The sequence below is a fragment of the Trachinotus anak genome, unplaced genomic scaffold (genome assembly GCF_046630095.1).
Source record: "Trachinotus anak isolate AG129_WGS33_773 ecotype Australia unplaced genomic scaffold, CSIRO_AGI_Tana_v1 ptg000021l, whole genome shotgun sequence".
In the NCBI taxonomy this organism is placed as follows: Eukaryota; Metazoa; Chordata; class Actinopteri; order Carangiformes; family Carangidae; genus Trachinotus; species Trachinotus anak.
The window spans coordinates 12,608,278-12,624,031 of record NW_027273872.1 but is presented as its reverse complement, the minus strand read 5'-3'; the positions used below and the strand labels follow the sequence as shown (position 1 = coordinate 12,624,031).

General features: G+C 41.5%; 1 protein-coding gene across 1 annotated transcript in view; it reads left to right on the top strand.

Moving 5' to 3' along the window:
• The window catches only part of ppargc1b (peroxisome proliferator-activated receptor gamma, coactivator 1 beta), a 100,721-nt gene that overhangs the window by 66,122 nt on the left and 18,845 nt on the right, over nucleotides 1-15,754 (top strand). Inside the window, exons 2-3 of the mRNA XM_071458512.1 lie at nucleotides 2,007-2,192; nucleotides 6,842-7,042. Of these exons, the coding sequence (XP_071314613.1) occupies nucleotides 2,007-2,192; nucleotides 6,842-7,042 (387 nt within the window). The remainder of the gene's footprint in view (nucleotides 1-2,006; nucleotides 2,193-6,841; nucleotides 7,043-15,754) is intronic.

Sequence of the window (15,754 nt, the reverse complement as noted above, 5' to 3'; positions counted from 1 at the left end):
AAGTGAATGAGAGACCGGTAACAGAGCATGCTTCCTCATCAGAGATACAATAGGTCATTGATCTTTCTCTTGTCTTCTCTGGAAACAGCCCACACATGCACACACATTCACATTCATTGATACATACAATGATTGGATTCCTTGTAAAATTCCAGTTGAACTTTTTTCTCTTCCCAAATGTTTCCTCTTTCTTTCCCGTCCCCTGAGAGACCACAGTCGCCATGTTTCACACTGAGTCACGTACACACACTTCCTGCTCTTCTTCTTTTTTCTGGTCCCTCAGTGTTTCTGTCTGAATCTCAGCCGTGTGTTGTGACTGCAGACCACGTGGCAGCTACTTCTGACTGAAACACTATTTTAGTAAATCACAGCTTAGGTTGCAAGGAGGTTTGATGTGTTCTTGAGAGCATTTTAGGGATTCTTAAAGAGGTTTGAAAGGGGCTCCTGAAGGGGCGTAAAGGGTTCTTTATGTGACTATAGGGTTGCTTGAGGGTTTCAAATATTCTACAGGCTGTTATAGGGCTTCTTGGGGCGTTTCAGGGTTTCTAGAGGGGACTCCAAAAGTCTTCAACAGCCTTTGAGGCATTCTTGATTAGGTCTAAGAGATTCTAGAATAGCTGAAGAGTTCTTGAGGAAGTTTCCCTGGTACTTGCCTAGAAATTGAGGTATTCTTCTAAGAGTTTTGGGTTTCATTGAAGGATTTTTTGTGAGGGTTTTTAGGATTTATTGATGGGGGTTTTAGAAGTTCCTAAAGGATCATGAGCACATTTCATGGATTTGTGAGGGTGCTGGCAGGGTCCCTGATCAGGTTCAAGGTACAAAGTGGGTTCAAGAGGTTATTAGAAGGATTTCTGAGGTTTGCAAGGGAATTCTAGAGTCCTTAATTAGGTTTATAGGGGTACATCAAGTAATTTTAAACAAGAATTTCTGAATGAATGAAAGCTTGTGTCACAGTTGAAAAGCAAAGAAGAACTTCAACTGGAGTAACATTCACTCATAACATTTTTAGAGTGCCTCTTGCTGTCTCCTCTTACTGTCTCTTGTAGGCTGTTCTAGTGGATTTGCACACAGCAAATAATTTAGTGAATTTAGTGAACTGTAGTCCACAACATGTCTTACTGTATGAAACTCAGAAAACAAAGCTAGATCAGCCATGTGCCACCGTGACCAAAGAGTCTTCAGATTAAACATAACAGCTAATTTCACTGATTAACACACACTTAACCAACAAAGGGGAACTAATCACCTGAAGACCTCTCGGGTCACGATTGCACTTTGTAGTTAGCCACAGGGAGATGTGCAGGACAAATGCATGAAGGCGCTTCCACAACGACCGCTGGTGCATGTGACACATTTTCGGTCTAATCCTACATTGTGCCGGGGCAGATGCCTCTATTGGTTTCAGTGTTGAACCTCCTGTAACATGGAAGTCTCATTATCTATAATGAGTAGCTGTTGAGAGATGAGGGGCTGTTGATGAGAGCTCCTTGTGACTCAGACAGTTAACAGTGTAATAATATACAGTATATGCCAGATGATGGAAGCTTTTATCGAAAGTGCCTCACAGTACTTCAACTGCATACATATTTTAGAAAGGGTGGCCCAATGGGAACTACACCCCTAATTCTAACAGTGGTAGTGCTGTGCTGAGTGATGGACCTCAGAGAAAACACCAACCTCGGCAGTCTCATAAAGGGATCAGAATCATGTCCCATGTTTGGTAGCTTGTGTTTCAGTGGTTACAGCGAAAACTGTATTTCCTTTGTGACTGCATGAAGGAGCAAAGTGGCAGACACGCGTGACGCAAGCTAACTTGTTCATTTCTCACTGAGGATCTCTCCAGCTGTGATCAGCACCTCCAGTTTTTTTGAGATCACATCTTACAGAGTGACTCATGCACTTCTGTTGCATCTCAAAAGAACAAACCTCCGGGGAATTTTGCTTTAATCTTGATGTTTGACTAACATGACCTTTCCCTCTCTCTCCCTCTCTTTTTCCATCTTCAGTATGGGGAGGAGGAGGTGTGTTCGGACCGTTTGGACACCGACTTCCCGGACATCGACCTCTCCCAGCTGGACACCAGTGACTTTGACAGCGTCAACTGTCTCAGTGAGCTACAGTGGTGCACTGATCAGCCTGCAGATGCATCACCGGCCTCTATCCACTACAGTACAGCAGATGAGCTCTTCGAGGTGAGGCTTCATCAGCAAATACACAGTTCAATGATACAACTGATGTTCCTCTGTCAGCCATGGACAAGTTCTTCTTCTATGATTATAGTCGTGCTTTTATTGTAAATGTTATTATTCACAGATAATCTTGTCTCAAGAATCAGTTGTTTAGATTTAGCTGGTTTCAAAAAGAAGTTATTTTGACTTTATCCTTTAAACCATGTTAAATGTGGGTTTGAAAGCCCAACATCAGCCAGTAAAAAACATGAAATTCACATCCCTTTTGATCATCAGACTCCAAAGACAGACAAACAAAATGCTGCTTCATGTTGAAGATGTATTCAGAAAGGCTTCAGGTTAATCAAGAAATGGATGCAAATGATGTCACAAGTACAGGTACAAAGTTAAAGGCACAAACAAGCCCTTGCACAAGTAAAGAACCCACTTCATTAACAAATTCAAGTCCTGATTGCTTGAGGTTTAAGACTAATCCACAAAGTTGGCACCCTGAGGCCACAGTTGAAATGGAAAATTTTTAATCTGATTTGATTGAGGAAAAACATCCCGCTCAACCCATAAACAATGTTTCAGAAATGATATAATGGCTGAACCCATTGTGTCTTGTGGATACTTTTCAAAAGTTATTATATACTTCAAAAATAATTGTGGAGTTGATGTTGTTGTGATGTTGAGTGTTAGTCATTAAAGGAACACAGTCCCAGTGAAGAGCTAAGGGGTTTCAGTTCCTCAGCTTGGATTAAGGTTATGGAGTGGCCACACAGAGGTGGCTTGCTTTGTGTGTGTGATTCATTTCTGATGACACTGTTTGGTAGCAATCTTGTCTACTTCTTGGAATTATTTGTTAAGTGGGTCTCCGGCAGATTTTGCAAGAGATCTGGCATTTGAACGAGCAGATGTAGGGGCAGGAAGTTTTCTATTGTTTGGTGCTCGGAAGAAGTAATTTACTTTACAGTGACGTTACTTTGATTTGTACATTTAATAAATCTTGGCTTTGGGGCCAAAGTTTCTTTTGCTGTTGACACGTGCAAAGCCCTGACCCTTCACCTGATCCCCTTGCTGAAATTTGGACATGCAGCATGTCTCAGAGGGCACTGCCAAGAAAGTAAGTGCCAGTTACGCTGTGTGTAACATGATGATGGATGCAGTCCATCAGTTTGTCAGCCCAGTGCTTCTACAGGGACAGTGAAAGGCTTCAGGCTCCAGTATCAGGTGCCCTTGCTGGATGAATTCAAGGAACACCCTCGTTGTTTTCCTCTATCTGAAAGCAAACCCCAGATCATTGATTGTCTATACGTTTCCAGCCCCAGTTATGTCTCGTGGTCCCATTACAGAGGCTAAATTGAGTGCATCTTGAGAATAAAAAGACAACAACAGAGAGATAAAGTAGCATTTAGGTTCAGATCATCGGCTATGTAATGCAACTCTCCTGCTGAAAATTGCTCTAATGTTGCGATGCACCACAAAGTATTGGTTAAACGAAGATAGGCGAGGCGTGATGGGAATGTAGGTGAAGTGAACACATACCGCCTCCATGTCTTTCTCAGTTTTTATTCTCATTTCGATCCCCATTAGCCGACGCCTGAATGACTGTTCGTCTTCCTGCTGACAAAAACCAAAACTTTACGACACAGTTGGCATCTGAGGACAGACTCAAAAGAACTACATCAGCGGTAATAGATATTTGTACTGACGCCATAATCATTATGAGAAAGGTGCGAGAGCAAGAAGCTTCATTACTGTGATCTTCTGCTGACAGCATTCAACTGATAAAGACATAAAAGAGGAAGGAGACTAAAGAGAAGACATGACACATTTATCTTTATTCCTCTCCATCTTCTTTTCTTAAATACTTTTTACTATTTTACTTGCTGTCTCTTATCTGTTTGTTGAGCTCTTGTTTCCATTTTGCTCCATTTCCTCCTCTCCCTTTTGCTTCAGATTCTTTACTGAATCTCTTCCTGACTTTTGTCACAAATTGATTCTTTTTCTTTCTGACTTTATCTGACTTTCTTTTTGTGTCTGTCTCATAGATTTCATTTTTAAATTGCTTCTCTCTCTTGTTATTATCCATCTTTTCACATGCCTATTTTCTCTGTTTTGACATGATTCTTTCCTCGCCTTCTTTCTTCAACTTCTTCAACTTTCATGCCTTATGCTCACTCTCATAACTGCTTCAACCCATATTTTACAGCTTGTATACATAGTTCTGTTTTTTTCTACTGTCCCCTTAATCATCTTTTTTTAAGAGAGATTGATATTTTTCCTCAGTTTTCCACACCTCATCCCCTTCATTCCTCCACTATATTATATTTTAGCCAATATTGTATTGATCAGACTAATAGGCTACAGCAGAGCAGGCAGTCAGACGGCTTCTGGTTATGAACACACAGTAATGAATGGAGTGATAGGCCGACACATGAGGCCCCCGTGTCTCTGGCTCTCTGCTGCCCATCAATACGCCACTTATTTACTGTAGCGTATTGGAATATAATCCCATGCCGGACCAGATTGATCTGGCTTTGTGTGTGGTCAGACTCACTTAACCTGCAGGAATGGATAGAGTTAGAAAGATTAGGCTCATATTATTATTTTAATATTAACACATAATAATGTATAATGTATATCTACATTGTCAAATAATTACTTATATTATCCAGGAAATCAATTTTATGTCCATCAAATGTAATCCCCTCTGGGGATGTAGCAGAATGTGGAAAAGTGAGTGTTTTAAGTAAAACCGGAGTATATTTCACCCAAAGATGACTGTCATTATCAGGAACAGCATCATTGATTCCCTCTCCAACTTTAACTTTTCTGATTCTGAGTATGTTCCTGACATCGACCACAGTCTTTCAGACTCTTAAGTTGCAGCATCCACTGAAGAGAAAGAGCGTCAGCAAGCCGGAGAGACAGAGGATAAATTTAATAATAAATAGTTTGGCAGCCGGGAACAGATAGAGCTGGATGATAAAAGGAAGAGACAGATGAATGGAGCTCAGTGGCTTCCCGTAGGCCAGCCATGCTATCACCTCTCCACCAGACTCTGCTCTCAGCAAGATGGCAGCTCCATAACAGTAAACAACCCCTGTGTGGATGTAACAGGAGGGATGGAGGGAGATGGAGAAAGTGCAAATTCTGGACTGAAATTACAGATAAATAATATTTTCTGATGTGTATCTTCAATTTAGACTTTTTTCACGCTTGAATTTTTCTTTTTTGGAACAGCATGAACACCACCACCACAGTCAAACTGAATCCCATTAATCATAGTGAACGAGGATATGATGACGCAGAGCGCTCAATAACCATTTATGAAAATAAAAGTCCTGCTTCAGCAATCTTGTGTATTGTTCTTTATAATGAGGTCAAAGGTCAGGGTTAGACTGCCCTGACCATGTTAATAAACAAGATAGAAGAGAAGAAGGAATGGACTTAAGATAACAGCTGATTTAGTGTGAATAGAGGAGGAAGATACAGGAGAGGGGGATTCTGGGAGTGATTCAGCAATGACACTTCTCTATCTACCCAGGACAATAATTTCCATGCATAAAGTATACATATATAAATCTGTCAGAAAGAAGGTAATTATTTTCCAACTGCTTTGATGGCTCAAAGCAGGAACCTCCAGAGGAGTTGCAGATGCAGTTCATCTAATGACCACCAGAGCCTGGTTCCAACAGTGAGTCAATCCTCATCGACTCCCATGTTAAAATGTCCAACTTTACTCTCTACTATTTTCTCTATAGTTAATTTCCTCCTTCATGACAGTTGTACGAGGGGTAAATGCTTGTGTAACTCAACCGTGTAAAATTTATCAAGATTTGGATTAGCTGGGAGTTAGGGGCAGAGACAGGCACTGCCAAGATGGTGATGGTGGAGCAGCTCACTCTGAGCTTCAAAACAGCTCTTCAAAAACCTATGGGTGATGTCACAGAGGCTACATCCATCTTTAATTGCAGTCTATGCTCAAGACTAAATGACCGAAATATGGTTGTTGTTTAATTTCTGTGAATTGCAGGGCAAGGTCACACGTAACATCTTATTTTATCACAAGATGTAGTTTGTATCAGCTACGCGAGCCGATGTTCCAGCAGTCTGAAACATCAACAATAAATGTGAACAAATAAGAGAGAGGGCTTCTTTGAAGAGCTACTATTTCTGCGCCGACGTTCAACAGTCACACAGGAGGGAATGTGAGGAAATAGACCAGTATTTTGGGATATAAGTGAAGGTGATTGTCAGCGGAAAATCTCCTGCAATTCATGTCATCTCTTCTATGATCACAGCAGCTGAGAGAAAAAAGTTAGTTAATGCTGTGAAGTGAAGTTGAATTCTGGGAAATGCAGGAAAGGAAATTGACAAGGCAGGAAATGTGGATCCCACAGAAGCAAATTAATCACAAAATAGCTGGAGATTAGAAATTGAAAGTTTATTTTGACCTTGGGAACAGCAGTCAGGGGGGTTTTCGACTTCTCGTCCATATTGGCCCAAAAGGTAGCAAGTCAGCAAAGCTGGTCAGTTGAAGGCTCCTAAACAGACCTTGTGATGAGATGGTTTCAGCTTTAGAAATGTGCTGAGCTGACTTTTCCTTTAACCTGAATAGTCACAGTGTTCTCACCCATGCTCCCTCTGTGTTTGACCCCCTGCAGATAGAAGAGGAGAATGCGGCTCTGCTCGCCGCTCTGACCGACAGTTTGGATGGCATGGTGGATGCCGAGGTGGGTGGGCTCTCTGTCTTCCCCGCCCTGGGAGAGGAGCCTGACCAGGAAGAGGAGGAAGAGGATAGTCTTCCTCTCAGTGCTGAGGACTTCAGCCAGTCCCTGGGGGCTGAGACAGAGGACCCATCACTTGTAAGAGCACCTCTATTCTATTGGTAGATAACAAAAACCTCTGAGCAGAAGACTTATTTCCATCTCCCCCTAGGGGTCCGAACCTCACTTTTGCAACACATATCTGAACATTTTCCCCTGTTTAAGAACTTGATCTTCTACCCTCATGTTTCTTTTTTGTCAGCGGTCTGCAAATCTGACAAAAAAAAAAAAAAACAAAAAAAAACTGCTGTTGGTTGAAGTGGAGCCTTTAATACATGCTTCAAACACCACCCACTCCCATGGTGCACCTCTCCTTTCCCATGCTCTCCCTGTCTTTTTCTCCCCAGTATCTTAATCTGTGTCGCGTTTGCTAACCTTGATGTTCCCCTTGTTGGCTCGCGAGGTTCAAAGTCCGCCTTTAACTCCAGGAAAACAGAGGGGTGCTGAGGCACACAGTAACCTTTCATCCAGTGCCGTCAAGTGTGTGTGTGTGTGTGTGTGTGTGTGTGTGTGTGTGTGTGTGTGTGTGTGTGTGTGTGTGTTGTATTTCAGTATTTCTAAGGAGCACGTGGTTTGAAATCCTGTAGACTGAGGACATGCTGCAGATGCTTATTCATTAGTTTTGGGAAACAACCAGAATTATGATTAGTTCTCAATTAAGTCACTGTCAGTATTGGATTGCAACTAGTTTACTACTTTATTTAGACAAGTTGAAATCAAAGAAACCTCTAAATATATATTTAAACTATTCATAATGTCAAAGATTATTCATTATCTCTAAATATATATTTAAACTATTCACATTTTTTTATGATGGGTGAATACAAATAATAAACAAACAAATAAAACATGGGTAAAAATGTCTTTTTAAATGTGTTGTGCACTGGGAGAAGTAACCAAACCAAAGTTAGTTATTATTGAATTGCAAGAAATGTATATATTTAAAATTCACCTCATTAAAAATGTTTATTTAAGGCAGCACATGAACTTCTGAGACATGGGAACATGTGAACATCTCTAACTTTAACTCTTTGACTTTATTGTAGTACTGCTGTTGTGTTTTCATATCTTGAACACAACACTATGATAACTGACAAAAACAATGCTCAAAACAATGAAAATAAGACCCAAGCTGTGATAAACTTCAAACAGTAATCCAAACATGTGCGTGTCTTCCAGCACGTGGTCAGGTTTAAGTGTGTGAGCTTGTTTATGTGTGATTGCTTGTTTTCAGCCCCGTTCCCCCATCTCGCCCTCTCTCTCTTTTTTTTCACACAGTGCTGCTGGATGCCTCTCTCTCTCCTTTTTCTCTCTCTGGGCCCCTCTGTCGTTCCCTGAACTGGGCTTCTAGGAACAAACCTTGTTTTTTTTCTCTCCCCTCACGCTCTCAGCCCCTGCCTGCACCTGAACCACGTCCACTCCAGAAATATCGAACCTCCGTCTCTGAATGCAGAGACAACAAATTGCCGTATCCCTCTGCAGTGAATCTTGTGCCCTACTTTCCCTTGGTTCACTCCGCTGTCAGGAGAATGCAGGCTCTGGAGCTTAATTGAAGCAGGAAGCTATTTCACTGCAATAAATGACTTATGATTACTGCTGTAATGTGGCCTTATTGCTCTTGTCAAGATGAATCCAGCCCGCTTCCTTAATTTGACTTAAATTTCACAGCAAAGGGGGCGGCTCGCAGGGTTTTCTTGTGCACTCTGATTTAGTGGCAGCCTACAAAGATGCTATTGTTTGGCGGCCGTGAGTCATGTCGGATGGCTGAATACCTACAGCGTAAATATTCACCAAGCTGCACTGCCTTCCCATTTGCAATTACACACCAAATTCGACTATAAAACAAGTCTGTCAGTGAAGTCAGTGGAGATTGTTAAGCTTTAAGGCTCAGGAGGAGTCAACAGTGAGAAACTCCTCATTCAGCAACAGTGAGGTTTAGGCTGGAGGAATATGTTTTGATAAGGACAAAATAAACTAAAAAACAAAAATAAATGCTTCTATGGAAATTTTAACAATTAGAGGTTAAAGGATGATGAGGATGACAGTGAAGGCTAAAGCATAGTTTAACAGTAAAGCAGAAAAGAGTCATAAAGTCAGTAAACGCTCACTTATATAGCCGTTATGTATCTGTTATATTAGCCGCCATAAGGTACTGGTCATCCCAGACCAAGCTCCTAAGTGTGTCTGACATTTCTCATCAAGTAATGTTAAGTAACTCAAAGTGATAGTTCGGGTTATTTGACGTTGGGTTGTGGGAGGTAGTTAAACATAGTCAGTGTGTTACCTGCAACCTCGGCAACTACGATCAGCTGTTTGAGTCAGACAGAGCGAAGCGTAGGAAGTTCAGCAGTTGAGAAAATGTAGTTCCAGAAAGGTGCTGTTTAACAGCAAGATAAAGAGGTGAAAATATTTCAAATAAAGTGTATGCTTGAAGTGACATTAACTTTTTTGGTGGGCATTTATTTGGTAAAGTGGTGAAAACACGTTTTTGTGGCTGACCCCAGTCCACAGCAGCACATCACAAAACTGAGAGAGCGCCGATCTGAAACTATTGCAGGTAATGCACTGACTGTAGATACCTTCTTCACACAACCCCACGTCAAATAATCCCAACTATCACTTTAAATTGAAAATCTTTAATAGAAAATAAAAAAAAGCCAGTATAACCCTGCTGAATAAACACATTGAATAAACCTATTGCAAACTTTTAAAAATGATGCCAACAAATGAATAATGAAGCATTAAGTCCAATTGTGTGTCACATATAAACTTAAAGTATATATACTGATCAATAATCTACTGATTTGGAGAAAAGCAGAAACTTACAATCATCAATTACAAAAGCACTGTGCTCACAAAAGTCATTGCTGAGTTCTCTGAGTGTGACAGAGTTGCTTAAAAAAATCTAACGGGGTGAGGAAGAGGCGCCGGCAGGTGATCATACAGGTTGTAAACAAGCTCACCAATTTGGAAGATGAGCTTCCACTAAATTTAAAGGTACAACCTAAAGTGAGTGCACATGTAATCAGTAATTATCCCTCATTGCACAGGAAAATCATTAACCTGCACAGCTGCAGCAGGTATGATACAGTAGGTCAAAGATGAACCAGGAAACCAGAATGCGATGTGTTGTAAATATATATTTGACTCACCTTTAGTTTTCAACCTGTATCATTGTCTCATGTTAGATGTAACTGTCATTAGTGGGGTCGCCAACATCTGAGAAGTTGCTTAGGTGAGTACAGTGTTTTCATAACCAATAGGAGAAACTGCTGAAGCTGCAAAACGAGAAACAAAAAGTTCTTCTTTCAGGCAGGACAGTATAACCAGTGTTGGTAGCATTACAGGATCTGACTGGCATCAGAGAGAAAAATGACCAGGGGAAGTGACATTCCTTCCAAATTGGTGGAAATGATAATGACTTCAATGACCTTAGATGGTTCAGTACAGGAATCAGGGTTGTTTGGCAATTGAGGAAGCCAAGAAATGCCAAGCCTCGCAGTGATAACCATTAGTGTGTGGCTTATTGTATGCTGGCATAGTAACAGCAAACAGCACGGACCCACACAGGAGTGGGTTTTGTTGCTGCAGTCTGTTAAATGCCATGGAGGTATTGTTTAACCCAAAACAATGGGTCGGCGATACAGAGAGGTCGAAGCACCAGATGCCGTCGCCTTCACTGTTGTGTTGCAAAACTTTGTCGGCCCACACGCGTGACTGCCCTGCCCTTGTTTAACCTTGAGGACTCAGTCAACTTGTGTCAAAATAAGACAGAGTGGAGGCTGGTTAATCAGTTACGCTGCCCGGGTTTCACTCCATTTAGTGAAAAGACACTGAAGGTCAAATGAGAAGCGGTAGATTCGGTTATACACTGAGAGCAACCAGATTAAATGTCCCTACACCTTGAATTTACAGATATGACCACAATGATTTTTCCTCTGAAGTTTGCACAGTGAAAATCAGAATTTTTCCTGCCTTGAAAGGATTAAACATCAGGGACCGGACAGGACATAAGAAGCTGTTAGATGCTTAAAGAGTAGATTGGGAAGTAACGGTGTTGAGTTCAGGGACAGATGGGGACGGCGTTCACTTTAAACATCAGCAGCCCAAATTCATTTTCCAGATAAATGCAGCTTTGTGCTGAAGGAGAAGTTTCTGTTTCCCTCTAGATTTGAATAATACCTGAACATTCAAGGTGTGGCCTACGGTTTCAGTTGTCGGTGATTTACTGTTAGTGATTTACTGTTGGTGGCCTCCATATTACAAAAATGTAAATGCCAGTATTTTATCCTGGATTTTATCGCTGCAGTGACCACCCCCTCCATGATTTATCGTGCACCAGCACCATGTGTCACTCCAGCTTGTTTTTCCTCCAATGCTGTGACAGTCCAGCTGAAGAAGTCTTCTCTATCCCCAGACACACAGCGCTCAGTCAACTGGCTGTTGCTTCATTCCTCTGACAGCTGGCAAGATAACGCACTTTCTGAAAGTTTCCACACAGACAGGCAGACACACACACACATAGAGAGAGAGCTCACCTTTTCTGTCACACAACTCACAACCACATGCTCCTTCTACTATTACTACTACTCCTCCTGCTGCTTGGTTACCACTACCTCTACCTCTGTTTTCTGCCGTTGCCACTACAACTGCTGAAATCGTTTCCCTTGGGTGCCACCTTGGTAGCACCTCCAGGCAGCAAATGTGTGACTAGCAAGACAAGTCACGACTCCTGTCGCTTTGGGGGAGTATGTGAACTTATGAAATGCATATCAGGAACACTGTTTGGAGATGTTTTTCATGGAGCACATAAAACTTGTTTTCGTGTTTTTCAGTCTTATTTCCTCCTGGTTTCTTCCACAAAAATATCTCCTGCCAAGAATGTGTGAAACATCATTCGAAAAATAATTCTGACTCATTTGTGAAACTCCTTTTATCTTCATATTCCCTGACCTCCCTGGTGATTTTCATTATATTTGTGAAATGATTCACTTGTCTCTGAGTCCAGTGATGCTCCCAGTAAATCCAGGAGAGATTCCAGGAGCAGAATATTTCACTCTACTGTATATAAATCACATCGTCCTGCATCCTGGCTGTGTTTCCACTGTATACACTATCATTGGCAAAAAATAGCAACCTGACATTCACGTCTACTCACACAGAAAAGCCTGCTGTAATAACATTATGCTGTTTACTCTACTGAAGCTGCAAGATGTGTGTGTGTGTGTTTGTGTGTGTGTGTGTGTGTGTGAGAGAGAGAGAGAGAGAGAGAGAGAGAGAGATAGAGAGAGAGAGAGAGAGTTTCATCACCTATTTCCATTAGTTGAGTGCTTCACTATCATATGACCGCTGTCACTCATGTGTTCAAGCCTGAGTGTGGTGCTGCCCTCTACTGGTGCAGGAGGATACTGCAAATGACCTGACTGAGGCCCCGCTACTCCCGGTGTGTGTGTGTGTGTGTGTGTGTGTGTGTGTGTGTGTGTGTGTGTGTGTGTGTGTATATGTGTGTGCGCGTGTGTCTGTCTTTCTGTCTATCAGCCCATGCACAGTACACATCAGTCTGTTTTAAAAGTTATTGATTGATTGTGTGAAAAGGGAGCCCTTATACAAATACATTCCTACTTGTCAGAATGTAATTACAGATATCTCATAGTAATGCTTTGACAATTTATAAATGCAGTGTAGACACATGGAATGTAAACACGTAGGTGAATGCTACAATTACCTGATTACATGTCTGGTATCGTTAAAAATATCTGTGAGGGAAATTAGACAAATAGAAATGTATTTGGAAATACAGATGAATGATAAAGGAAAAACCAGCATAAACTTTCTCTGTTGGAGTCGAAAAAACAAATCCCCTTATTCAGTCTTTTGATGGAGATCAGTGTCTAATATGTTGCAGATCTCACCTGGGTGTTCAGTTGGGATGAGGTAACTGCACCTGGCAGTAGCATATGATTCACATATTTTCATCAAAACCACCCCGGAGCCCTCGTGCACAGTGTGGAAGTATCTATTGGAGATATAATTATGATCAGTTTATGCACAAAAACAAATTGCCATGTACACTTGTGCGCTCCTGCCGCTTATGTGACTCTGAGTTCATGCATGCTTTTCTTGCGTATCTGTATTTTCGGTTTTCTTTTGCATGCGTCTCTCTGTCATTCAAGTGTTATAGCAAGAGGGCGACTTTTTCTATGCGTATGTGTGTGTGTGTGTCCCACCACAGAACAAGGCCACCATTGATGCAGCCAGTGGAACTCTGGACGACGTCCAGAGTAGAGTAGAGTAGAGCAGAGAAGAGTAGAGTAGAGTGTTTCAGGGGCCTGGATGCTGCCAGAGGGTTTTCAGTGTTTCACACAGACACAAACCTTCAGTCTCCTCTTCACTTTCCTCAATGGGACTCTCAGAGGAGCATCATCACACACTCTGAGCCAAGTTGGCTCGCCCACAAAGGGCCGTGGTGGCCCCATTAGTGATGCGGGCGATCGTCCCGTTCAGTCATTTGACCCAGATAGTATTCTGTGGTTACAGCCAGCTCTGTTGGGTGGTAATGCTGTATTCATTTAAGCATTACAGTTATAAACAATAATAGCGTTGCAAATAAAACGTGGTTAACTGTGACCTACAGACAATGATCAATAGCTTTATGGCAAACCACCGCCACTATAAACAATAATCAACTGGATCATTTCCTGCTTTTTCCTTAAAAGGCTTCTTCCTCATCACTTTGCTTTATGACAACTCTTCTGTCTATGATGTTTCACACTTATTTTTAGAAAGCTCCTCTCAGATGTAGCTCCGCATATAGTTGAAGAAATTGAGTAAGAGGTGGGTCAGCAGTCCAGTGGATGATTAAATGTCAAATATAATGGCTGAATATATAATAAGGGGGGTAGATAATTAAAGGTCCCATATTTTACTTATATATATTCCTAGTGCTTTTTTTAAAGCGTTGAGATCCATTAGAAGGCGTATTTGTGTAATTTTAGTATCAAGGACCATCTCTGTGTACTTTTACATCTCCTCTTTCTGGCTTCTCCATGGAGCTCTGGCAACAACAGCTCGGTGAGCCAATCAGAAGAGAGGCTCTCTTCTAATTGGCTGACTGTTTTCTGAGTGATCCAACAAAAATATAGCAGATTTCAGGTAAACACTCAGAGAAACCAAATCCTGCAAGGTTGGATGGTGGGTCCAGGTGGGCTTGGGGCATGGCTGAGGGTGGTGACTGTTTTGTTGTGACATCACAAAGTTACATAGGTCCTGACAGCTCATTTTATGGCTCAGTTTCTGAATACAGGCTGTGTGCATTTCTCTGTGGGCTGAATGATTTGATACTTTCACAGTATTAATATAGAACCTAGACCTGCTTTATAATCAAAAAACACATGAACATCTACCATTATACTATATGGACCTTTGACAATGTTATTATAATGATGATAATAATAATGAGCAGCTGGTTCCAGAGGTATTTTTCTTCTACCATAAATTCCAATTTAAAAAAATAAAATAAAAAATTATATATATATATATATATATATATATATATGTGTATATGTGTGTGTATGTGTGTGTGTGTGTGTGTGTGTGTGTGTGTGTGTGTGCACGAGTCTTATCTGCTGTTGCTATGGAGAAGTGAGTCACTAGTGTTGTAGCAAATTCAAAATGCTGTGTTGATGCAAATAGGAGCAAAACACAGAAATGTTGCAGCTGAATTAATCTAAATCTGACCCAATTAAAGTGATTTACTCTGTACAAAGGCATTTCTCAGTTTCTACTATTGTTTTCAGCAGTGCATGCACACCAGAATTTCAAGCTCACTTACTTTGTTTCTTGCAACAATGCACCATGGGAGACGCAGTGAATTTCCTTCCTTTTATATCAACAGCCCTGCGACTGAGGCCAACCCTAAGACCTCGCACGAGCTCAAACAGTTAGATCACCTGAGAAAATGAATAACATGTTTGCGTCCAGGACCGTGACCGCTCAAAATAACCTCCCAGACTTAAAATTTCTGTAGCTTATCTAAACACAAAGTCGCTCATTTCCACTGAAATGGCCAAATCACATTCATTTCAGTTCAGTAACTGTACTCATGCCCAGCTGGGTTGAATTTGTTTACAAACAGAGTCAGGTGATCTCAGCCGCTGTGTCCCAAGATATGAGGATGTCCGGAGAGTTTAGTGTAAATGAGGCCGTGCATATGTGCGGCACTTTGCTGTAAATGGTTCAGGAAGCTCTGGTGTATCCTACCGCTCCAATCCTCATTCCTATCACATCTGCACTTTCCACATCGTCTTCTCCCGGAGCGAATGCTGTGCAGCGTAGTGGGGGATTTTCTCCCTAAGCTGATTTATATCAGCTGATAGCCTTGTCATGAAGCTAGGTACTGGAATGAAAGGATGAATAGACAGATAAAAAAACAAAACAATGAAAGGATAGTGGGGAATGAGGAGCGGGTTATGTTAATATCCATTTGAAAGGTAATACCCAGGGAGGGATTCAGGAGGGTTTCTGCTCCATTTCGTCTCTGAAGCTTAACTGTGGCTTCCTGTTTGATCAGAAGCAATGAGAGGATGGAAGATGGAGGGATGGGTGAAGGGAAAACAGGGATGGAGAGGCAGATGGAGAGGATGTGAGAATGTAGAAGTTTAGATGAAGATGGGTGTGAAAGGTCATAGAAATGGAGATGGGAAGGGAATGGCAAGGAAGAAGGGATCGGAAAGATGATAAAAGGAATAAAGG